Here is a 25944-nt window from a genome sequence, read left to right as displayed (position 1 = left end):
AAGGGGAGGTCTCAGAAGAACTGGAGAAGCCCTTTCAGACGGGAAGAGACTTTGAATTTTTTAAGCCACCAGTGCCATGTCGAGGAATCGCCCGTTCCACTTTTTAGGGCTTCTTTTCTAGACGGTGGCGGCGAGCACGTTCGTCTTCTGTGGCTAGCGCAGGGACCCGAGCCAGACGACGTTGTCCGCGAACAGAGCGCGAATCAAGCTTTTGCTTTCTCGTAAGATTGGACGTGGGGAGAGGGGGGAGGCAGAGAATATGAGGATGCTGGCGATTCGCAGCGTCGCACCGAGAGAGAGTGAGAGAACCAAGAGGAAGAGAAGTCACCGAGATCGAAGCTGATACTAATGTCCCGACCACTGCAGGAGGACAAGGAAAAGGGAAACGAGGAAACGAAGTACGAGTACCACCACCACCACCACCACCACCACCTAGCATCATTCCTACAGAATCGTCATGGATGCGGCGACGGGGCGGAATTAGAGAGAATACGAGGTACAATATCCCCATGTACCGAGGACGAGAAACAACGGCTCGTTTGCGCGCAGAAGCGGCGGCGTATCAAGGGCTGACAATGGAAGTGCTAGCAGGCGTCTGTCTTCCTGACCAGCTCAAGATGGTTCTTCTCTGTGCCAGTATCAGGCTAAATGTCTGGACCCATGGGGTTGATGATGCCTACTTCTTTGTTCGCGTTGACTCTCACAGACGTGCATTGTATCCCGTCGCCTATCAACAGCTCGAAGATCAGCGATCCGGATTTGTTAGACGTCAGGCTCCTCTCCATGGAACGTGGGGGGGCGAGAGAGTGGGAGCCGAGGGAATTGGGCTCAATGGGATGACAATCAGAGACTGTAAGCGAGAAAGTGATAGACAAAGGAGTGAGAGAACGAGGGAATGATGAGCAGACAGACGAGCCGATCAACAGACGAGCATCGTCCATGTTCCAAATACTCCATAACGAATGCGAAATCCATGAAGCCCATATTTGGCCGCCGTGCAAAAGACGTGACCCAACGGTCACTTCGTACTCGTCCTTAGAGCTGACTTTGTGTGACCTGGTCGATACCCTGGTCTCCTCTCGAGTCTCTGGGCATGTGAGATACGTACTGTACATACCTGAAGCATGTGTTAAAATCTGGCAATTGTCATGTACCGTCCCCAATAACAAGAGTACGTGCGGTTACTACCTTGGGAGCGAGTCGAGTTGAATTGAGTCGGTTTCATGTCAAAGCAGTCAAACATGTGCAGACCAAGATCCTCCCCACCCGCTCACCCACTCGCCCACCACCCACACATAATACTGTAAATACTTGCACTAAGACACACCGCTCTTTGGGTGGCTTGTTCGCTGACTCGGGACTGGATGGACTAACTCGGGTCGATAGTACGGCGTCCCGTCCTACACTGAGTTAACTAGTTAGTACTGGCCGAATTGCCCAACAGGTCAGTCAGTGCCTGACTGACGCGAAACCTCTACTACACATCTCCGACTCCCCCCGCTCTTCGACTTCCCAATTCTGGCCTTCCTAGCAGGCGTTACTAGGCATCGCTGCCTGAGGCTAGCAGGCTATCCATCACTTGTACAATTATTGGGATTGAGGCTACGAGCGCATCAACGCTTACCCGGGCGTTCGGCTTCCCCAATCCAGCCATGGGTGACCACCGTCTCCGACATTGACCGATTGTTGGCTTCATTCCCGACTATTGTTGCCCTTCACCCATTACCTGCCGACAAGCAGGGACAGTACGGATTCGTGATCCCCAGAACAAACACTGGGCGTGCGCCCTGATAAACTCAATCGAGACTTGGGATGAGACCGCACAGACCAACCGGTTGACGAAGCTTTCATGCCATGTTACAATAAATATCCGAAAATTGACGCTAAGAAGATGAAACTTTCCAGCCGACTCGTAACTGACACCGAGAACCAGCTCAGTCAGCCTAACTAGTTAGTGAGCCGTTACGAGCACTATACCCGCCCCGAAACGATCAGTCGATGAGGACACACTACCTGCGGCAGTTGGGATACGAGCCATCGCCTTCGCAAGAGCCACATGATCCTGAAAACACCTCCCCGCAGTACAAAACCTAAAAGTATCTTGGATACTGCAAGGTCAGTACCCGTGTGGTAGTATACACTTCAATGAAACATGGATAATTGAGAATCATCCTATCCGTGCTCGTAGCCCATGCTTTCAGACTATCGATATCGCTCTGCTGCTCGGTCTCTGCGCATCTCACGTCTTCGATCTCGGTACCGTCGACTGTGTTCTCCTGCGGGATCTTCGTATCGTTGCACCTCGGAAAATCGAGGCCAATTGTAATCGTGATATGCCACGCGTCCGCCGTCGCTGGAAAGGGGAGAAACGGGACTCATGGTACTTTGTCGACGTTGTCGTTGCTGCCGCTGTTGTGCTCGTCGTCGTTCAGGCGAGATGCTCGTCACGTACCTCGTCCCTTCAAGCTCTACTCGATGCGCAGGGAGACAGTCGCCCCCACGAGAGTGAACCTGCGTACTGCCAACAAAGTTCGTGATCGGCCCGATAGCTTCCATTTCATGCACAGCCTCTCTTCTTCCCGATTGGGTAATGGGCGGTCCTGTTAGCGACGCTCCGTCATCAACAGCCAATGCTCCTAGCATTGCAGCGACCTCATCTTCCAATCTTCCCGATGAAAAGTCCAGGTCCGGGATACGAGGTTCTTGATGCTTGGGCAGTCGGCATCGAGGCTCAGGACGACCTGCTCGTGCAGGTTCGGCATTCAAAAACATCTCTTCTTCAAAGTCCACCAACGGCCACGAATACTTCTCTCGTGCCCTCCTCTCCGACGCATGCGGGTTCTGAGACGAGGGTGCGTTAGTCATGTCGCTGCGATGTCTCGAGTGGCCAGCTCGGAGGTTCGGTGGAACGCCGTGGACGTAACCCGCTTGCAAGGATGGAATCACATAACTCACCGGCTTTTTGCTTCCTGGTCCAGGATACGGCTGGTATCGACTAGGCTCGGTCGAGGTTGCCCGTATAGGAGTGGAATTCGTACCCGACACTGATTCGTGTGCTGCAGGTAATTCTGCGATATGCTTGGAATCATCTGTCCGCTGGAGCGAGCTTCTCACCAGCTGTCCGAGGGTTTCTTCGCCTGCTAACGTAGAATTAGCCTGCCTCTCCGTTTGGTTGTGGCGCTGGACAGGAAATCGCTTAAATTCATCGGGCCTCTCAATGGTGGTGGTGAGGTTGGCAGCACCACACTCGCGAGAATAGGCGATAAAGGTTGCGTGCTCACCTTTGGACGTCAAGCCAGGTGGAGGGTTTTCCCATCCTGGAGCAGCAGTGCTTGATGAAACCGACACGGTGCTCATTGAAAATTGCCCGCTTGGCCGTGCCGACAACTCTGAGATATTTGCCTGGCTGTGGTTCGATCTTAGGTCGAGTTGCTCCTGGGGGCGACATCGAGACCAAGCTCCGCCGTATGAGTTTTGGGCAGCCGTCACTTCATGCATATGTTGTCTCACGGGCGGTGTAGATGAAAGGAATTCGTGAATAGATGAAGCTGGTTCGTATGGCTCGCCGTCAGCGCTAGAGTGAATACAACCTGACAACTTTGCCCGGATCGCACTCGTCTTCTTCTTTGCCGAGCCTCTCAGTCTTGCCATTAGCGTGGCCGAGTGCGTAGATGACTCTTGTGGATGATTCTGGCTGGCCATGATGTGTACTCGTTCCGTGTTTGGTGTGGAGCGATTCGAGGTCAACCCGACAGTTTTTGCACGTACAGCTCCTCGCGAAGAAAGCAAGCCCGAAAACGATCAAGCGAACAAGAAACAGCGTCAGCTTCAAGAGCAGGAAGCTGGGTTATGGATGGATTAAAAATTCAGGGGCGTCCATCTTTTCAAACTTGCCATGACCTGTTGTCTGCTGCTCCTGTCTTGGATTCATCAAAGAATCCTTGCAAAAGAGACAACGGAAAAGTAGACAGAGTTGCACAAAGCCCTTTTTGGGGGAAGAGTGATCAAAGCTGTAAACAATGAAGAAGTTTACCGTCGTGACAAAGGCCTCAGTCTCTGTCGTGTGGATGAGGCGTCTCTTCATGCTTCGAGGCTCTGATTGACTCACAGTCGTCTGAGGCTTCTCGCTCAGCTCAGGATTCGCTAGATGTCAAGCAACAGCCATTTCGTCAGAAGCCCTGAAACCCATTGACTTCCTCCATAGTCGTGTGTTTGAATGAGTCGTCCTCGGACATATGCCTAACGACAGCCCTGAAATTCTGGTCATTGGACGAGTGTTCTCACTCTCGCCCTCAACTCGTGCGAAACATTCCGGTGCTGAAAAAAAAAAACAGCAAGTTGACACTAAGAAACAAGACGGCATCTTGACAACTTAAAAATCCGTGTTCTACAAAGTTCTTTACACCAGCGTAGAACTTCATGAAAGTGGCCGGGGAGGCAGCAGTTCAAATACACTAGTGCAGTGAGTGATGCAATATCTGGTGTCGGCATGTCGGCGTCTTTCCTCGCCGACGGACTAGTTCACCCTAGGGAGTGTCGACTCTCGCTTCAGCATGGGTGGCGGCTACGGAGGACACCCTGACGTCCTGCTCGTCGACCACTTGAGTATATAGCAGTCCAAGGATCAGGATATCAGCACCTGAGTCTAGTTTCAGACAGGTATTCCGTAGTGCGAGGCGGGTTCAAAGGAAGATGTCCGGCAACATGTTCTCTGATTTAGCAATGCAGGTTACTCCGTCGGGAATGTGTATGGCCAGTCCGTACGGAGTACTGCATACCCTGGACCATCTGCAAGAGACGGATCGAAGTATGGGTACCCCAGGTAATCGGTGCGCAAAGAACTCGACTCTGTGCTCTGTGCAATAGGATAGGTTGAAAACTTGGCTCTGGTTAGGATAGTCCTCGGTAAAGCACGAAACGCCAACGAGTCCTGGACTACCTAGACACCGGGTATGGACAACGGATAGTGGCATTGAGCTATCTCGATCCAAAAAAAAAAATTTCATCTATTTGGTTGATCATAAACCTGGCATTCGTCTTGAGGTGTTTGTCATTTCTCCAAAGTAGATTGTCATACAAAAGGGGGTTTCGTCGTTGCCTCAGGTGGCGCAAGGACCTACACCTTCTCCCGGTTCTTCCCAACCTTCCCGTCCAAGTTGTGGACTGATTGATTCCTCACACACACAAAACTTTTCTAGGATCGTCGCCAAAGGCATGCTTTTATGCAATAACCAACGAAAAAAAAATCCAGGGTGAGTTTTCGAAAAATTCCACTCTCAGAGTGCAGAAGGCGAAGGGAGTTGTATGAAGCCCTGTTCTGATGAGTCCAAGACGCTTAAGCAATGGTGCTACCACCAGTCAAACGAATGGTTTGGCCTAAAGAAGAAGTTAGCGTCGAAATCTTGATTTCTAACCGTTTGGCCTAAAATTTCGCGTCTTCGACCGTCGAACTCGAAGAACTTACCAGTGACCCATTCGCTGTCATCGTGGCACAAGAACATGACGACCTTGGCAATATCGTCTGGCACAGCACAACGGTTGAGGGGAATGAGCTTGGCGATACCGGCCTCGATTTCCTCAATCGGGGTGTCCTTGGTAGCACCGGGGGAGTAGTGCCAGGCGTTCTGGGCGAACATGTCGGTCTTGATACCACCAGGGGCGATGGCGTTGGCTGTGATTCGTCGTGGGCCACCATCGGCAGCGAACGATCGGGCGAGACCTTCGTTGGCCGACTTGGACGCGCAGTACAGAGCGTGATTGGCCACGCTGAGGCTGGCGGCGATTGAAGACATGAAGATGATACGACCACCATCTAAACGGTGCAGAAAAAGTTAGCATCACAAGCTCCTCCCTAAGCGCACAGCCACGTAAAGTCTCGTGTTTCTCCTCGACAGGGGAACGGAAGATCAAACGTACCGCTCAAATATCTCAGAGCACGTGACGATACGAAGAACTGAGCACGAGTGTTGAGGCCAAAGACGGCATCAAACTCCTCCTCGGTGACGTCCTGGGTCTTGCCAAAGTGCTCCATGCCGGCATTGTTGATGACAATGTCGAGCTTGCCAAAGGCCTTGATGGCTTCCTCGAACATCTTCTCGACCTCGGGGACCTTGGTGACGTTGGCCTGGATGGCGACAGCCTTGCCACCGGCCTTCTCGATCTCGGCGACGGTCGCCAGGGCAGCCTTGGCCGAGCTGGCGTAGTTGAGGATGACAGAGGCACCACGCTCCGACAGCATCTTGGCCAGGCCAGCACCGAGACCACGGCCAGCTCCAGTGATGAGAGCGACCTTGCCGTCGAGGCGGATATCAGCCTTAGCAGCCATGATGAGACTTTTTTTGGTGTTTGAAAGGGTTAACGTCGAGTGAAATGGCGGTCAACGACAATCTGTCAGAAGTAAATAGTTGGTTGGCCTTGGTCAGCAAAATGAACTTGCGCTTGAGCGAGAAGATGGGAAGCGGGATGTGCACACAGCAGGGAAGTTTGGAGTGACTGACCGCTGAAAGCAAGAATAATGCTGGAGTCAAAGGGAGAAGACAAACAATCCAAAGTAATTAAATGGCAGGATAGGGAATTTTTGAGGAAAAATAGGGGTGAGGACCACGACAATCGCCCTCCGGACGGATAGATGCAGAGGTGGCAGATTCGCGTGGCCTAGTGAGCCCCCTGTCCCGACACTAAATCGGACTGCGAGTTGACTCTACGCGGTAACTACAACAACAAGAGGACAGAGTGTTTGTGCTTTTTCCCCTTGGTTTTTTCTTGGATCGGGACCGGACTGACAAGCCTCGCGGGTTGATTCACCTACGACGCACGAGTCAACGAGGCCATCCCACTCCGGTCCCTGGAACGAAAAGAAAAGATTGAGGCGGTGAAGGGAGGCGTCGCTGCTACTGCGCGTCCAAAATAATGTGGTGGTTGTTCCTGAAGTGCGGGGCAAACAAGACTGAATGTACAGTAAGTAAACAAAGGCACAGAGGGGCCGAGGGGCTGAGGGGCTGAGGGGCTGTACAGTCCAGGCGCTGGCTATTATTGACACAGTGGCTACTGTACTGCTACTGCTGTGCTACCAAAGACTCGTCAAGATGCATCAATGCTCACGGAGCCCTCACGAACAGGACAACACGAGGGTGTATCTAAAGGTGTGCTCTCAAGTAGTACAAAGGGATGGTGAGGGCATCGAGGAACAGCATGCAAAGGTCAGGGTATCAAAGAAGAGAGTCGCCCTGTCCTTGGATTTCAACTCGAATGAATCTTCTCGTCGACAATGTGACTGTGACTGTGAATATCAATCTGAATGTGAATGTGGATGTGAATGTGCAACGATGCCTTACTCCCTCTAGTTGTCACTTCTGCTTCGCTCACCACCAAATTTCCACTGTCTCTCCCTTCACATCGATTCCCCCTGTACCGAAATAGATTACCATACGGTTCTGTAGGTATGAAACTTACCCACCATGCCCCTTTGAGCCTGGTCCAGTCCGAACGCTAGCAGGGTCCTTTCTTTGTCTCAATTTGCCCTTGGCCCGTAAACTCTGCTTATTTTTAGCCACGCGGCACTACCGTATGTATGTATGTATGTACTGTACAACCCCAAAGCACCAGAGACTCTCTGTGTGCCAGCGACTGCAGCATAATTGCACTGTATGTACAGGACAGCATGTAGACATTTTCGATATTTGGCTGACTCATCCTCTTTCTGCTGCTCCGTAGGTACCTACAAACAGCACGAGCACTCGCTCCTCCGTACGATTATCAAGGAAACAGTGCAAGGTCTTGCATTCACCGAGTTTGTGAGCTCGGTCTCATTTCTCTTTCTCAACATACAGTCCGTATATCACTGACGCTCCATGGTTGATATCTACCTCGCTCGTCGACTCATCATAGCTGTTTTGTAGGAACCGCCGCTACAATCTGTATGACCACGTCTCATGCTCTGCCTGAATGTTGGGTACCGCAATCACAAAGTCTACCAACGGACTATCCTATCCTATTCTCTCCTACCCCTACGTACCGTAATACCTAAACCAGCAATAATATACATTCATACATCCGAAGTCCTAAACTCGCACACACATTCTCCCTCCCTCCCTCTCTCTCTCTCTCTCTCTCTCTCTCTCTCTCTCTCTCTCTCTCTCTCTCTCTCTCTCTCTCTCTCTCTCTCTCTCTCCGTCTCCTTGGCCCCTGCAGCCACTCCGTCATTCAACCTACCTAATATCATATCCGTCGCCCTCATTACCTCGTACAACATTTTCTGGAGAAGGGGGGAAAAAGTCCGAATCGAGTCCTCCCCTCGACCCCGCGACCATTCCGCGGAAACGGATTTCAACAGAGGTCACATATACATGCAGAATCTCGCTTCAGGACACGAAACGTGTAAAGTACGGAGCCCCGGTGGTGTGCAGTCCGCCGTCCATCGCCTCCGACTAAAGACAACCACCTCATGGCTCATGCATACTCTGCACATGGCCTCTGCAACTACCCCTGCCCCTTCCGGCCGACCTAGGTTGAGAGACAGGCATGTACCGTAGACACGTTAGGCTCACTAAGCAAGTTCTGTAGGTGCTTGCGGTAGGTACAGTAGGTCTGTCTGTCTTCAGACAGGGCAAGGTTGGACCCGTCCGCACCACCTTGGCCCCCTCCGCCCCGACGGCCTATTCTTGAGATTTCGCGCCCCTTCTTTTTGTTGTTTCTCTCTGGGCAAAAACTCAGAGAAAGCCCGACGCGCTCGCTTCGCTTTTTGTGTATTGTACAATATACCCTGTAGAGATACGTAGATCGCCAATACATCCCCATTCCCACCTAATCCTACGGACTGTACGGACTGTACTAAAGGGGTTTACGGGTACCTGCCTACCTAGGTACGGAGTACAAGCTAGGATGGTTCGCAGTTACATACCCTGGCAAATCTAAAATATATACATAGTTAGTTTAGGTGGTTAATAGTCTCAACGGCTTTTTGTTCCAAGTGCGGAGACGATGATCTTGACAAGTGCTTTTTCCTCGACTCCCTAGGAGAGAAACTAAGTTAACGAACTACGGTCGGTAGGTATTGTAGGTACAGTGGTTGAACCACCCTCGGTAGCACGAACCTTGTGTTCGACGATCGTCGTTTGATCAGTTGATCTACTAGTTAGTATGTAGGGTACAGTACAATAGGTTGTAGGTACTCCGCACTGTTAAAAGTGACATTCCGTACCCCCGGTAATTAGTCTACTCAGTCAGTCAGTCACTTACCCATGTACCTAGAGAACCGACCGACCCTCTGTAAAAAGTACAGTAGGTGAATAGTAAAGAGTGACGTTGTTGAGTACCTACACCCGCAGTAAGTGTGGACCATGTACGAGTCCGGGTGCATACATACATGGTACATATGTACTGTACCTCAGGTGCCTACTGTGCATTTGTTAGGTAGGTAGGTAGGTAGCGTTGAGTCTCTCGAGCAAACGGAGTATGTAGGTAGAAGCTTTTTTAGTTTTTCGATAGCCCACCGGCAAATCATCACCACGATACCCCATCCGAGGTCAAGGTACCTCGTAGCGACAGGTACCTTTACTGGAACTGGTAGTTTGGAGCAAAAAGGCGGCCTATAGCAAACTCCGTAGATACCCTCTAGGGTATCATCGTCGGTGGTAGACCACGTCCGATGTCCGACATCCCATCCACCACAAACAAGTTTCCCCCAAAAAGACAAAGGTGAACCATAACCGACAAAACTACCTACCTACTACTGCATCTACAGACAAAAGATCTACCGGACAACTCGACACTCTCTGCAAAACAACCACGGTAAATCACCCCTTGATCATTTATTACTTCGTCCAAAACGACCGTTCAAATTTACTCAACTCACTATTCAGTATCCACGTGTCACGGTAGCTTTCGAATATTCCCTTCTTTTGGGCGGCTTCACCTTCAGATCTCCCCTTCTCTGCTTTGCTTCCTCTTTCCTTCCTTTCTTTTCTTTCCTCCTCTTCTTTCTCCTGCCCGTATCTCCCTCGGACCTTTCATGGCCACCGAACTTTGTCCTTGCTGCCACACGTCAAATGGTGAGCCGCCATTTTTCAGCCCAAAGTCAATCTTTGCCTCGGAACAAGATGGATGTTGTGGTGAATGAAAACATAAACATTTGGAACAACATGGACACTGCCGACTATGAACATTCCTCCCCCAGACTTAAAAATGGCCTTCGCATAACGCATCATGTGTGTTTCCCAAAAGGCACTTTGATCTTGTTATTCCAAGACTGACATCAACTAGCTGATGGCACCCGTCGTTGCCTTGCATTACGTACAAGTGCAAAGGCCGGCGCACCCTTGACCAAGTACACAACACGACAAGGACGAAACCCGCCCACCAACATTCCTGCTGTCCCGCGCCCTTCACCATTCCACTGTGATATTAACCCGAACCTCTTTGTTGTCGCAAAACACCCCAGCATGCCGTCATCAACATCATCATCAAAGGCGTAAGTTATCTGTCCTATATACACGGCGGTAACATCACGCCCATTATATCGCATCATCAAACAGAATATTAGCTAAGGTCTCGTTGATTGTACAACACCTTGTCCGGTGCAAAGAACGAGCGAGCTCCTCGCCACAGCTACAAGAGCTGTACAGTCGTCTCAAACGTCCTTCCAGCTAGCCAGGAACACTCGAAGTTTTCGTTTGATGCCTTCAGCCAGCCGCATCGACGAATCATCATCCAGGACTTCGATGCAGTGTTCAAGAATGTTGGAGGGAATCTCAAGAGGAGCCAACGTCCCGTCGGCTCGCGACAGCATTGGTGTTCCTTCTTGATATTTCATGTATCGACTAATGGCTTCAGTCTCCGGGGTAAGATCGTCGATAGCAAAAGGTCTTTCGGGTTCTACCTGAGACTGCGTTGGGGAGAACCGCGCGTTGCCGCTTGCCATGCTGGTAGCCCAACCAGTCAATGCAGCCCGATATATTGCCCCGGCCCACCAAGGAGGTCGCACAGGATGGGGCATTGAACGGATCAGGCGCAGTATTTGGCCACAATGGAAGTATGCTTCCTCAGGTTGGTCTATGCACCGCATCTGGAGCCATGAAGCGGATCGGAATGGTCCCAGGGAGACGTCTCGCCGTGCAAATTGCTCAATGTCTTTGAAGCTGGTGATCGCATTCAAAGATATCAGGTGGTACATGATGAGATTCGCGCAAGTCGTCCAGCAGGTGCCCGTGTTGCCGGAGAAGCTCTGCTTGCTAATCGAATACCATTGTTGCAACAGCGAGGAAATCTCTTCTAGTCGTGCTTTGGAAGCCGCTTTGGAAATGGAGCGTGATCCCTTTGCATGGCTACCGCCATCTGGTAAGCAAGCAATGAACTGACGCAGCTGACAGACCTGGGCTTGGAGAGGATGCAAGAGCAATCGAAGCTGGGTGGGAGATAACTCTTTGCCTGCCAATTCACCATCCACGAAACTTGTGAAGAAATCACGAAGCGAGGCAGGAGCCTGGTACGTGGGACTATGGACCTTCTGAAAGAGATCCAACCAACTCTCAGCAGACTCGGCGTGCCACAGGTCGTCAGAATCTGGCATGGGGGCATGGAGGTTCACCAGAGACAACAAAGGGGTCGTGTCTGAGAACAGACTCATTTCTTGGTCGACAGTGACCCAAGAGTGTGCAAGTCTGGACACAATATCAGTATTGCCTCGGTAATGTAAGACGGGACTAACACCCACCTCCGCTTGGCCTCGTGCTGTTTCCAATCTTCCCAGGTCTTCTCGGCTTCGTGCTTACACTGGCTGACATTGATAGATAGATCGTCAGCATCGAGCATTCCAGAATGTGCCAGCATCTGACATTGTTAGCCGAGAACTCCGAACCTCAAGAAAAAGCTTACCGCCAGGTACATTCCGCGCTGACCCATGGCCATCTATTTAACAAGTCAGAATGCTTCTACAATACTCATCTCGAACCGGAACTTACATCCATATGCCACTTGTCGCCGGACCATGCTGCAAGGCAGGTGAAAAGCAAGGCGGATCGGAGAACCAGTACTTCTCGCGATTGGAGGACATCCTTTTCGATTGTGTCAAAGAGGGATATCCTGCAGGCCTCGGTCAGACCGCTTGTGACGTATCGGGCTTCGACGGTGGCGGTTGCTGAAGCTCCGGATGCGACCATCAACAGGATGAGGAGGCTGGCAGCTTTGCTATTGTTTGACTGCATCAGGCTGTTGGGGTCTAATCGGCCTGCAGCTACCGAAGAATAGTACGGCTCGTATCGGACAACATAACTTCTCAAGAAGTACTGCATCACATCTGGAGGTGGCAGCATAAGAAAAGCATCTCGACTGGAGTCCGGACTCGACGGTGTTTCCTCTCGTGCGGCGTGGTCTGCCTTGTGGATGTCCAAGGCTTTGTGGAGGAATCCTTGAGTGATTGCGAGGAGCTTTTCTCTCGACCAGCCGACGATCGGCTCAGTGGCAATTTTCCGTTCTGTTGAAATGTCGAGAATGGATTCATCAAGCTGGGATGCCCATGCAGTCCAGGTGGCCTGGTTTCGAAGCGTCTGAGCAAGACCTTCCAGGTATATGGCAGCAGTCTTGGGAGGAGCACAGGCCGAATCCTTTTCTACGCGACTACACTGGAAAAATGGCCAGGCTTGATGTGCAGCTAGCACGGCGTCCGGTTCCTGCAGGCCACTTGTTGACGAGGAGCTGGAAGGAGAAAGCCCAACCGGAGGTCGATGTGACAGATGCTGCGGACTTTCCAAACCCAGGCGCAAACCTAACGGCGTGGCCCCTTCATGCATCTGCATGGGAAATGGGATATGATCAGGGGTGTGCGTACCCATCTTTCCATTCACGAAGAATGGTTCGCTAGGATCGTGAAGTATGCCCGGAGGGGGCGACATGAAATCCAAGACGTTATTGGCGTCAAAGTCCATCATGTTTGCATGGACATTGCCCATGGCCAAGAAATGATTTTCACCGTCTTGGTCATACGCAGCACCATGCATGTGGATAAAGTTGTCCATATGGGATATGTTGGGCATCATTGGAGTGATCGGAACGGCCATGTCTGGCGGAGTGTGAGTGAATCCATTCCGGAGCATCTGATGATCCATTTCTGGTCCAAATATGGCCGGTGCGATAGGTACAGTATGGATGGGTTCTGAAAGACTCAGGCGATGTGGTGGTACCGTGCTAGGGCTCATCCTATCTGTTCAATTATGAGCGGTATTCCTGCACACACTCTGGAGCCAACTCACGAGGCGAGATCCCATTCATGGGAGGCGGCGGCGGCACTGCAGCGAAGGGAGAAAGTTGGGGAACTTGGAATGAGGCCGAGCTGTGCAGGGCTCGCTCTGAATGAGGCCTCGGAAGGGCAGGTGGTGGGTTGGTTCGCCGACCAGGATTGTGTGATGACCGTCTGGTGGCTCGAGACTGACAAACAATTTGTTTGGCAACACATCTTGAGCAAGGAACCTGTGAAGCTCAGTGTCAGACCAGGAACGAGGGACATCGCCGAGGATTCACGGCTCGACAGGACAATATTTTGCAGCAGCCGATCCCGTCAACGGCTCGAGGCCGAGCACGCCGCAGAGCAGCCGATCAAGAGCGACCTACCTTCTTGTCACATTTTGCCTTTGCCTTTGCGCAGTGAACACATGCAATGGGCATGCGTTCGGTAGGTGAATCCATATGGACAGACTGAGGGCTGAAAAGCCAGGCAAGGTTGTTCATTCAGTGTGAACAGCGCACAGCCTCTCCCGGCATATGAACCGCCCCCCTCTTTCTCAAACGTTGACCCAACCGATGATAGACTCGTCACAGCCTGAAGGAGAGCTGCTCGGACAGAGAGAGGTGGAAGGCTGACGAGGGTACCGAGTCCCAATTATCATTATCTGGGGGGTGGCCGGGATTCAGGTGAACGACGGTGGTTTCCGAGGACAAAAGCGAATGTGAACAACAGGCAAAACAACGAGAGGCGGAAGAAGGTCGGTGATGTGAGCGAGCGTGAGAGCAAGCGCAGGCATATACGAAAGTCTGCGGTGGGAGGACGAGGATGATTTCCAAGGGAAAAAGGACCAGGTCAGCTCAAAGATTCAAAAGAGATCGACAATGATGGCGGATGGAGCAAGATGGAGACCAAGAGGCAGGCAGGGCTGCAGCTGTAGCGTACGACAGATGGAAAATGCATTACAGTGACCACCCGGAAGAGGGTACTTGGTAATTTGTGGCTGTAATCAATACGAGGGCTCACTAGGCCCAGTGCGAGCAGTGCGAGCAGTGTTTAGCCTTTAGGCACCTCGGTGGGATTAACTTAGTGCCTCTCATATTATAGGCAGGTGCCCTTGCCTAGCACCTGCCACCCGCACCGACACGCACAGGGCGCACTAGGCTGGCTAGTGAGACCTGGAGATAACCTGCCGAGCACACAGATGGGGAGGTGCAATACTGTCACTGTACCGCTCCCGCGTATTCGTACCTCGGAGGGATGGACTCTTGACCGCAAGGGTGTGTCTGGCTGAGTGGCCGATCAAGTCAAGGGATGGGTTGAATTGCATTCTGGGTCCGTGACGGTGGAGAATGTCATTGTTGACTTGTACGAGTACATGGGTAGAGCCTGCACCTGCAGGCCCTTTGCCCAGCGATACCCGTATCAGCTCGCCTAACAAGTTGCAAGGGTTGAGCCGCGGGGATGCACGACCCTTGAAAGGCCTTCGTATAATAATCAAACGCCTTGATGCCTGAACAACAATCAACAATACCCGGCGAATAAGCCGGCATCACACCATGGCACACTCCCAAAGGAGACACACCATTGAGGTACTCGTCCAGACTGATTGGGCGCCTCTCGCAAACGCACACGGACGACTACGCCTCTGCCTCCAGATTCCCTCAGATGGAGGGGCGGCTATGCTGAAAACATTCCCTGCGCTGCTCGAAATAGCAATGTCTAGGATTCTGCCCTAGCTGGACACCTACAGAGGCGTCATCCATCTAGCTGCATGACGTTGCTTGACCGCCCCAGTCACCGGTACACAGCATCACCAATACCGAGCGCTTTCGTCAGCATCCTGTCGTTGGCTCGACTGGGCTTTGACACTCGGCCCTCGTCCCTCGAGCCTTACAAGTACCTGCTTTATCACACGGGCGAGGAAGTGGATGGATGCACGGCGCGGCGGAAGATGGCCATGACAGCTCGTCCACACACCGATTTGGGAGCCGAATATACAGACCAATAACACCTCCCGGATCGCCTGTGTCAAAAGCTAAGGATACACTTCGAATAGTCATTGACTGAAAGGAAAGAGGAGAACTCTTTTTCACGGGCACTTTCTCTGGGTTGGTGTCGTCAAGGATCTTGCCTTCGGCTATGTCTTGCCGTGTCTTACTGTTGCTCAACCAACTTGTTCGTGTTTATCGTCGAATGTTACTCTGGATTTAGACTCTCGCACATTAGCCCGTCTCTCTCTCTCGGCGCTGGGACTGCCTGCCCCTCTCGACTGCCCGGGTCATCATTTTCAGCCAAGGTGCGCGGGGCATCAGCGAGTCATCACGGTGCCATCGCCCTCCACAGCCTCCAGCATCTCGTGAGGGTGGTAACAGTACGAGCTTGAGACGGCTGGCCAGGCAGCTGCTGTGCTCTGCTTCACAAGAGAGAGCAACGCCAATGTCTGTCGAGTAACTTGCAAGCCGCAAGCCACCTGCGAACCAAATCAAGCTGGTGGCGCTATCGCAACCACTCTCCTTATCACTCTGGCGTTAAAGCTCCGCCAGCTAGATAAAAGCTTCGAACACGGCACTCCCTCTGACCCCAGAACAACCCGCGCGGGCTCCGCGCCTCGTCCCTCCTTCTACACTTGGCGGAGATAGAACAACCAACGGCAGCATGTGGCGAGTTACGGTGAGTTTTGTCACCAAAGCCAACGCGAGCGATCACCACAACTTTTCAGCCAGCCCACGAGCAGCGACGAGAAAGGCACACCTGGGAACCACCTTGATGCCTTATCTCGACCGTTTGCTGCCACATGCATTGCATTGAGCAGGACTTGCCGCTGCCACGGACCAACAGCATGGTTCATGCGGGGGAAAGTCTCGTAAAACATACTGCCAGCTCATCCATTTCACGTAGGCAGTGCAGTGTTGAATTGCTCCTTTCGGACACGAGTCTTTCGTAACAGGAAAAGCCCTACGTACACATGCTGAGTTGTTCCCTTAAAATGGCCGGGGCGTTTCTCGCTACGTGTACGCTTATCAGTCCACCAGCCTTTGTACATGTTAAACCGCGTCCAAAGATCGCATTCCTTGCGATCGGTATCGTGGATACCCAAAGTGACATAGTCATTTGAAAGTGGTGAGGCGAAATACCACTCCAGTACTATCTTCATTTTCAAAACCAGAGCTCTCATTCATCGAGAGGCGTGGTTCTCACCGATATTGCCTCGCTTCCTGCCGCTGATTGTGCCATGCAATCTTTGCCGGGATGATCTCAGCTGTTCCTCGACCACTTCGAATGATCAACCGCGGCTGCATTCCGAGACTGAACAAGACAGGGATATACCTTTTCCAAGTTGGGGAACACTGGTTCGATTACGAAGGTCTGGACTCTGTATGCATCAATGTAGCCCGCTGCTCCGTGTATGGGGAGCGGGGGCCAGTCCTTCCCTTATCTTATTAGTGACGAGACCGTCTGGACTGTGAGAACTTGCAAGGCTTGCAAGGCTTGCAACTGGGATCCAACTCGCTTCATCGTCTTTGTAAAGCTCCTTCGCCAAGTGTCAGATCACAACCTACAGCCCTACGCCAAGCGTGGATTCAGCGCAGGGATTGTCGAGTAGAATCGGTAGCCACCCTGAAAGCGGTTATTCGGAGCGCATCATCCCGGCATGCAAAGGAGCACATCAGCACTGCGGTCGCTATGAGGAATGCGCCATGAGATCGACACCTGCAAGGATTCCGACATCGTTATATTCTTCAAGTCTAGCATTGCTGTCTTTACGACCTTCACATCTCCCAGAGCGCAGCAGCACAACGGTCACAGGCGGAGGCTCATCCAGTGGGCCTCTAGACTTGAAACCCCCACCCGGCCACCGTCCGACAAGGCTGTGGTTTGGGATAGGATTTCAATTTTCCACAAACATGTCGACGGTTGCTGAAGAGAGTCTCATGGTCCCAGGGTATCAGTCCCCGTTGCAACTGCGGTCTTACGGCTCACACTGTGACTCAGCCTCTATAGTCTGCAACATTACCTACCATGCTAATCCCTGCTTCACCAAATACCATTTAGATCATCTTGAGGTGTGGTATCCTAGCGAAACTGCTCACTGCTATGTCAGACCACTATATGTACCCCCATCAATGGATTCATACCCTACCTTACCGATCAGGGGACCGACCGCCCGGTTTACCTTTGATCGCGCGACATCAGCGGAACGGTCCTGTCACGCACCAACGGTGCCAATGTACATCCCTTGTTTTGATCGCTCTCGATCTCGAGCGCATGGGTTCTCAGCAAAAGGCATATTCTGTTTACCGCAAAGAACAATCAACAGAGTTCTAGATATCGTCGCTACTGTAGACGTCATTCTGCATGACCGGTGGGCGCATGTCAGATCTAGTGTCTTAGGCTGGCTTCAGATATATGTGACAAGCAGGGAAGTCAATTTCGAAGTAACATGCCTCTAGGCCAGGAAGGGCAGATCGCTCCTACTCAGAGTTTGGGTTCCATGAGGCCCAAGCCTTGACCGTTAGCACTCAATTGACCCCAGGCGACACGGGCTTGTGACTAATCAGACATTAGGTTCTTTTTACTAATCGCCCTGTCAGATCGGCCAAGAGATATGAACCATCGTGGTTCACCGGTCTCGACCTTGCGGATACGAGCGAAACACAGAACGGCGTGTTTACTACTTTGATACACTTGTCCGCGTCCCCTCCGAGGTTTGAGGCAAGCAAATGGTTTCTCCTGTCAGCCATCCAAGTACCGTTCTGTTCCGACTTCAAAGCTGTCATGAAATGAAAAGCTGACCTCGAAGTCTCCGTACAGTGCCACCACAGCTTCTCCCCACCAGATCCCACGAGCACCCGGCAAATCTCCTCGACTTTCCTGAACGACCAGCGACAACTCCACTGACCGGGGCCATAAACAACGAGATGTCCATCGTATGCCTGGCTGCCCATTCCCATTCTTACTCGCTGTCATGATTCCAGTTACATGTGTCCAAATCCATCTTCAATTTCGGCTCCTTTCGCTCACACTCGCTGTATCCGTTTCTCGACTTATGGATCACGGCGGAACTACAAATGCCGCCCGGCCCATTGTCTGCCCGAGCCCGCTCGACCATTGGGTGCCTAATTGGGAACGTCTACCTTGAGAATATAGTTGGGAGCTGTCTCTAGCCGATTCGGCGTCAGCGATACCAAGAGCAAAGCAAGTGCGGACGTTTTCTAACGTTGGGACGACCTTGTGTCGGCCACCTGCTACAAACCAGGCCTCACAGATGAAGTTTAACATGTAGTATTCTATCCACAATACTGTCAGCGCCTTGGGGCCCTTATAGCATTATGCATGCGCCACAGTGTGGCCTTCGGGAAGTTTCTTCAACGATGGCCACATTTGACGATACCTAGCTCTTAGATTCCTCCTATCAGTCTTCATTGGTAGGTTTAGAAGCAAACGAGCTTCTCACATTTCGATCGCGGATCGTTGTTCCTCGGACTATTTAACTTCAATGTGGATTGTTGTTGCGAGATACCCGGCCGAGCTCGATCGTGGCTGGTGGGATGTGCACTGCATGACTGACCTGGCCATTCGTTCATGAGGAGGCTTATACACCCGACATTTTCACGCTGGCTACACTGTCAATATGCTTGCCACCTCAGGCACCTTTGCTGAGATTGTGAGCTAACGAGTTTCGCATAGCGTGAAAAGATGTTGTCATGCAAGCTCTCATTTAGACCTCAAGGTTCGCCACAGTGAGAGGGGGTAAGCATCGTCTGGTTGCTTGACATAAATAGAGGGCCGATCCTGGCACGGGCTATTTCTGTCATGGAGTGAGGGCATGGTTCTTCCTATCGTGTTTTGGACGCCTTGTACTCGGCAACATTCCGGCACTGCCCATGCAGGATCATGCCGGCAGACAATGTTAGTTTGAGCTTGACCACGCACGACACATCTCAATGCCAGGGTCGACCCCAGTTTTTGCATGCGTGCACAGTGCCTTGCTACCTTTGCGCGGTAAGGTCCCGTAGCGAGCTTCTCTCGTTTGCACTGCCACCTGGTTCGTGACGGGGAAGTAAGCATCTATCGAACACAGGCCTCGTACCAGGGATACACATGATCAGAGCGGTATTGTTCAGGCAGTCGAGGTTGGGCGAGCCACATCGCCACACATACGACGACCTCAAAGCTGGAAATTCAAAGTCTCCAACCACAACTTCGGAATGAGGACAGGTTTTCCCACGACACGACGGGCCGACGAGATTCACTTCCAGTGAAACACAGACACGAGGGGCCAATGCATCTGTTACATTGTGGCACCATGTGAACCGATACAAAGCTATCAATCAAGTTCCGATGCCCCTGAAGAGGCTATGTGCCATTGCAGAACCAAGAGATCGTGTTGATCTATCTTCAAAATCTTCTGTTCGATTGGATAACCAAGAAGGGTTGATTGGCGAACAACACCCGGCTCGTCACCATTCAGGTCGCACAGCATCCGGCATATGCCAGCGAGAACACCATTTACCCAAGGAACCGTGGAAGCTCTTCTTGAGAATTCGTTGGCTACATCTCACAAAGTCTTTCATTAGCATGGATTTGTACACTTCAAAAGTCCCGAGGAAGAGGTCATGCGACCACGACGCTCAATTCTCTCAACAGTTACACAAACACATCCGCATTCGATACACGACACCCAATCTATTCGTGATGACAACTTCACATTCCCCTGTCTCTGCTGTGTGTCAATAATGGAGTCGAATCGGAGCTCGGAAGAAGGTACGGTTGACTGTTCCCTCCGACACTCTTTTGACAATTTGAAATGAAATCCTGTTCATACCTACCTGAGTATTACCCAGGACAGAGTAATGCAAGTACTCACTCATACAGTATCGTTGCAAGGTAACAGCTCGTAAATTACTGTCAAAACAGAGTCTCCATCTCGCTTTACGACTTCATCCTACGCGCCACACGCTACATGCTGCGTTCTCCTGCATGTGCATGTGCATGTGCATGTACGTCAGCATCTGTTTTGAGAATGAGAGGGGAGAGCCGCGTTGGTTGGATGGAAGTGTTTTGACGTTGACAGAAGTCTAAATCCAAGATTTCTCCTGCTGCATGCTTGGATATTTTTCTTCTTCATAGTATTAGATTTGGAAAATAGATCCGATTCGGCAGATCCTGTACAAGTAACAAACAGGAAGGGTGGGTTTGGTGTCTGTCTACGCCTAGTGAGTCCAGAACTGAATTGCGGAGCTATGTACCCACGACGGGTACGGAGTATGTGGCTAGGTTTCTTTCTGAACATTGTCAATCATGTCATGATCATGGTCATGGTCTACGGATGAAAGCCGGAGGTGACGGTGAACGTAAACCATCACTTTATCCCTCGTCCGTCCATTGACTCAAGAAGCTTGAATTCGAAACAATCATGACATTATTGACTGAGAGCCTTGAACGGTCAATTTGTCTCGAAAAGCATGTGCAGTCTCTGAGTCTACAAGGTACATGGTGGTTGTGAGGCGTAGTTTCATGGTACATCATCGTCATCATTGTCATTGTCGTCGCCGTCACCGTTCGATGTCTGGCTGAATGGAACGAGGCCAGTGTTGAGCGAGTGAGAGGTGAGGCGAGGTGAGGTGGTGGTGTTCTTTTGCAAGAGCATGCTGACCTAAGGTATTATATTATGTATGCATACCACATTTATTTGGAGCAAAGGAAGCTCGAGTTCTTTGCTGTCGAAACTTTTTGTGAATCTGATCGTGTACAGTACGAGTAAGTATTGCACGCAGAGTCATACACAGAGCGAGTTCCTCTTCACATGCAACATCCTATATTTAATTACCTCAGCAGGAGATTCTTTTCCGCTTCGCTGCGCACGTATCCCTGTCCCCGTTCAAATCTTGACTTTTCAATTCCTCGGCTCAATCGTCCGTCCTTTGTCCTTGAGTACAATGAACTCCAGGAGTTTTCTTCAAACGACCCAGAGAACGATCCATCGTCAGCACCCCGTTCCCTGATCAATGCATCAGACTTTTATCGTGAGTTAGTTACCTGACCGAGGCACGTCCCCATGCCCATCTCAGGTGCCTATATCTGAATCAGAGGCACGAGCACAGGGTACAGGTAGGTACGTGTTAAGCATGAGACATATTCAAATCATGTCTCTCTTTTTCTCTCTATATCCACTGTACACGCACTCCCCGCTCCCCACGCGAGGAGAGACGACCGGCAGATATCTACAAAGAATGTGTCTTGGACGGCCGAGTCACGGAGTACTCCGTTAAGGAGGTCGTTTTACAGTTCCTCTCGTGGGCTGCGTTACGTCCGCAGTACACAGGACACAAAAAGGTGAGAGTTTGTCAAAGGGAAAGTTAGTCATACCCTCCTCTATTCTACGACACGGAGCCAAAACATCCCAACGCGTCCCTTATCTGATTTATGACGCATAATAGAGAGCCACGATAGATACAGTTACCAGCCATCCTTGTTCTCTTGAGCGGTCCAGACATACTCATTCACTCACTTCACACATGCACAGTTGACGAACACGTCCTTTGTTCTTCTCGGCCTGTGTTTCCGGGCCTGTCTGAGACCTCTGAGACCAGTCATCTACAGACCCATGGCCCATCCGACGGAGAAGAAGCACGTCGTATTCGACATTGAAGGCACCGTCGTGTCGCACCACCGCGTCTTCCAGGCCCTCGAAGAGCGCTTGGGCCCGGCGTTACAGGATGCCGGCATCAAGCCTTCACTGCTCGGCTACACGTGGTTCGAGGTCGCGGAGCGCGAATACACATACTGCGGCATGTCAGGCAACTACGTTCCTTTCACCAAGGTGTTCCGAGCCGTGTTCTTCCGGATCCTGTGGATGGCCGGCATAACGAAGCCACGAGAGTTCGCGTCCGAGGCGGACCTCGACTTCCTCATGGACGCGTACGCGTCTCTCGAGCCACGGCCGGGCGCCAAACAGTGCATCCAGCACCTTCGAGACTCCGGATACACGGTGTGGGCGTTCACGGCCGGAGATCCAAAGCAAGTGCACGGGTACTTTGTCAAGGCCGGAATCGACATGGACGTGGATCATGTTCTGGCGTCCGACACCTACGGAGTTCCGAAGCCGGCCTTGGAACCCTACAGGGCGCTGCTGAGTAACGAGTTGGCTGGCGCGGACGAGGTATGGTTCGCAGCTGCGCACATGTGGGACGTCTCAGCTGCCCGCCGAGCAGGGTGAGTATTGTCGTCCACCAACTGGTGGTCTCCCCCGAACACGAAAACCCAGATATCAATTGTCTGGATTATGAAATTTCTTTTTTAATAGCCCTGAACTGACCCGAACTGACCACCACTGCAAGGTTTCGTGGTGCTTTCTGCACCGTCTTCGAGAACGAACCACTTTACGACATCTTCGGCGACATGGACGTGGTAGAGGATACATTGGAAGAGATGGCACGGGCAATAACGGCCCACTAAGACGCCGCACAGCCAGATGGGATCCTTTTATGGTGTTTCAAATTGATTGATGGAGGTTGCATGTATCGAACGGGAGTCTGTCCTGTCTCTGAGAGGATTTGGTTCGAATGTGGCTTTCATTGCAACGTTTTCCAGTCTTCGTGGCGATAGCTGATGCCACGGTACTCCCTATAGACGATTCTCAGCCGAGGCCGTCACTCCGTGTCCGACAGAATGAATATGGGCGTCGAAACTTCAAACCATGACCACCCGCCCCAACCCAAGATCACTAAGCACGAGAATAGGAGGGACAGCTAGCCATCTAGAAAACGATAGGTAGCAAAAGGAATTGAAAGTCGGGCGAAGAAAAAGCTGAGCATCTGCTCTCACCTTTCAAACGTACCTAGGAAACCCCTTTGCATACCAAAACTCACCACGATCCACACTAATCGGGATTCCCATTGCTTTGACCTTCAAGTGAGTCGTGACAGGAGCAGATCACAATGAGCTCAGCGTGATCAAGGCCAATACGGTATCACAAATTCCCACTCTGGGAGGTGTTCTTGAGCATCGACGGCAGAGTCCAGATTGGGGTACGTAACCCTGTGAATCAAGTAATCCACGTTGCCATGCTCGCAGCCAACCTCAGCGACCGATCCGATTGAGCACGACGTACATCTTGGATCGCCACTAGCTAGTCTATTGTATACTTCTATTTCTGGGGTCAGCTAAAGTAACGTACCCTCCTTCACCGATTCAAAAACACGTCAATGTTGTTTCAAGGAAACGTGTTCCACTTGTCAATTCCATCATGCTCTTCATCCTTGCTTTGCGTTGGCAACATTTCTGGGGCAGACCACTCGGTCGGAGGCGATAGGCTAATCTAACGCAGCGGACAATGGCGCATTTTCTCCGCTAACTCGGAGCTCAGCGCAAGAAGCGACGATAAGACCATCTTCGAGATACGATAGGCGCCCACACCTGATCGCAACAGCGTCCTCAATGCCTTCGCCGTAACTCCCACGGAACTACGGGCGTCAGCGCACTTCGTCATGAGACCGCCTCCTGATGCAACATCCTGTAGTAGAAGAGTGCTGTCATGCGCGCGCTGTAGAAAACGCAAGGTCAAGGTAGGGGGAGTGGATGGCTTCTTGAGAGACGCCGCTGATTCTGTCCCAGTGTGACCGTCGCTTACCAGTCTGTTCTCGATGTGAGGCCGCCAAGGCAACATGCACTGGTGTTAGCACTGTCGACAGCGAGGCTCAAGTCCCACGCAGCCTGGTCCAGTTTCTGGAGTCACAGATAGCCCAGTGGGAGATTGAACTCCAAGCTCAAAAAGACAACGGCCTTGTCACTGGATATGACAACCTGGAGAGTCAGGGAGACAATTCCGAGAATCTCCCTGCGAGAGAGGAAGATGGCTTCCACCGAGAAAATGGGGACCCGCTGGCCATACTGTCACAAGCGGCAGAGACGTTCGAAGAAACCAGGGTTGTAGAGACAACTGGCGATCTCGAATCAAGCATCATTCGAAGCTCAGAATTCCGATCGATGGTGGGAGCGACCATGCCCACGGACCCGGCGCTGACTGACCTTGTGTCTCGCGTCCGTATGGGTCTAACGCCATCAGCGGTCCTCCCCATCATCACTGTTCAGAGCCCTGAACCACGTCGTGTTCCTGTCCCGGTCAGCTCTGAAGAAGATTGGCTCGACGTGGCGACGTTGGCTACCCTGCCCGAGCACGTCGTTCAGACCTTGGTCCGGAAATATATCCGACATGTGTTCCCTCTGTCGCCAGTTATATCTCAGGAAGAAGTTAATGAGAGCCTTGAAACCGTTCTGGTGACCATGCGGGAATTGAGGAACAAGAGCACCTCTAAGAGAGTTCGGCCTTCATTTCCCTTTCTCGCTATTTACCTCGTCCTTGCGATATCCTCTACGTTGGGATGCGCAAAGACTCAGCACGAATCCCGTTGTCTTGCTTTCTCGGAAGTCCTTTTTCACGAGGGTATCTCGCACCTGACCACAAGCCTGCAATATCCAAACGACCTAGCCAGCCTTCAGGCTACTCTCCTCATACTTCAATACGCCGAAATCAACCCGAAGTGTGCTAACATCTGGATCATGAACGGAGCGGCCATGCGCTGTTGTCTCGAATTAGGCCTGCATCGAGAGCCGGTAAGACCCATCACTCTTGACAGAAAGACGATTGAACTGCGAAGGAGACTCTTCTGGGCTGCGTACTGTATGGATCGTACTATCTCCCCTGCACTCCAGCGACCCCTTTACATTCCAGACGCTTTAATAAATGCTCGACTGCCTGAATCACCAAGGAATAATGCAGAGGAGAGGGAAATGTCCAAGCCCGCTGTACTAGATTGGGTGAGCTACTGTCGAATTCAGTCCGAAGTGAGCGAAGTACATTTCCAGGGCAAGATACTTGACTGCGACTGGGAGAGCTGGGTGATCGAGGCCGAAAACAAACTCATGCGCTGGTACCGCGACAATCTATCGTCTGACGAGGTGGTGGAATTTGCCTATGCTCAAGGCTTGGTCCGTATTCATAGACCATCGCCCCGACGGTCTATGCCCTCGACGGAGAGCCTGGTTACGGCCTTCGAAGCTGCATCCCGAGCTGCCAGGCACAACCGTGAGCCAATCTTGAATGGGTTTCTGAGAAAACCATGGCTTGCAGCGCACAACACTGCTGAAACTGCGATGGTGGCTGTGTTTTGTCTGCGACATGCTTTTGACGAGATCTCTCAGAGGTACTCCGCCAGCGAGATATTTGACAAGACCAAGGTCTTCACCTCGAACCTACTGGCGCTTGCGGCACATGGCTGGCCAGAAATATCGCAGTTCGCAGCCACATTTGAGCGTCTGTTGGCCCCGCTCATCAATGGAATCATGATGAAGACGTCAACAGCGTTGCTCATGTACCCATCCTCGCTGGAAGCTGAGCTCGACCAGTTTCTTCTGCCTGGCCCTTCCCGGAAAGAGACCTTCTTTGGGAATGGCTTTCCCAATATAATGGAATTGAGCGGTTTTGAGGGCGGGTTAGGAGAGGACATGAACTGGGATGAAGCGTTCCTGGAGACTCTGGCAGCTACGACCGATCCCTACAATTGGGAGGATGTGGCCCTGGGCCATGATGAAGTAATGAACGATTTCATGGGGCAATTGTCATGAAGGATACGATTGCTTAAGGGTTGAAGGTTTGTCAAAATAGTATTAGAGGGTGTAGGTATAGCCAATTCATGAGACGTAATACTAGGGAGCATAAACATTAT

The 25944-nt window shown here is 51.6% G+C and overlaps 5 protein-coding genes across 5 annotated transcripts; 2 read left to right on the top strand and 3 right to left on the bottom strand.

The window, feature by feature from the left end:
• Positions 1-2202: 2202 nt before the first annotated feature.
• Positions 2203-3702, bottom strand: PV08_05723 (uncharacterized protein; the record flags this gene model as incomplete). The annotated part of the gene is made up of 1 exon (XM_016380063.1): positions 2203-3702. One exon carries the CDS (start codon positions 3700-3702, stop codon positions 2203-2205), a length of 1500 nt encoding a protein of 499 aa, XP_016235890.1.
• Positions 3703-5348: 1646 nt separating this feature from the next.
• On the bottom strand, positions 5349-6325 carry PV08_05722 (uncharacterized protein; the record flags this gene model as incomplete). The annotated part of the gene is made up of 2 exons (XM_016380062.1): positions 5349-5812; positions 5917-6325. The coding sequence occupies 2 exons, from the start codon at positions 6323-6325 to the stop codon at positions 5349-5351; spliced, it is 873 nt and encodes a 290-aa protein (XP_016235889.1).
• A 4302-nt stretch (positions 6326-10627) lies between these two features.
• PV08_05721 (uncharacterized protein) lies at positions 10628-13100 on the bottom strand (the record flags this gene model as incomplete). Its single annotated transcript, XM_016380061.1, has 4 exons — positions 10628-11657; positions 11711-11826; positions 11872-11904; positions 11958-13100. The coding sequence occupies 4 exons, from the start codon at positions 13098-13100 to the stop codon at positions 10628-10630; spliced, it is 2322 nt and encodes a 773-aa protein (XP_016235888.1).
• An 8724-nt stretch (positions 13101-21824) lies between these two features.
• PV08_05720 (haloacid dehalogenase, type II) lies at positions 21825-22675 on the top strand (the record flags this gene model as incomplete). The annotated part of the gene is made up of 2 exons (XM_016380060.1): positions 21825-22432; positions 22558-22675. 2 exons carry the CDS (start codon positions 21825-21827, stop codon positions 22673-22675), a joined length of 726 nt encoding a protein of 241 aa, XP_016235887.1.
• A 1031-nt stretch (positions 22676-23706) lies between these two features.
• Positions 23707-25843, top strand: PV08_05719 (uncharacterized protein; the record flags this gene model as incomplete). Its single annotated transcript, XM_016380059.1, has 2 exons — positions 23707-23784; positions 23834-25843. 2 exons carry the CDS (start codon positions 23707-23709, stop codon positions 25841-25843), a joined length of 2088 nt encoding a protein of 695 aa, XP_016235886.1.
• Positions 25844-25944: the final 101 nt, after the last annotated feature.

This window comes from Exophiala spinifera, assembly GCF_000836115.1.
Source record: "Exophiala spinifera strain CBS 89968 unplaced genomic scaffold supercont1.4, whole genome shotgun sequence".
In the NCBI taxonomy this organism is placed as follows: domain Eukaryota; kingdom Fungi; phylum Ascomycota; class Eurotiomycetes; order Chaetothyriales; family Herpotrichiellaceae; genus Exophiala; species Exophiala spinifera.
This window is presented reverse-complemented; position numbering and strand designations above follow the sequence as displayed.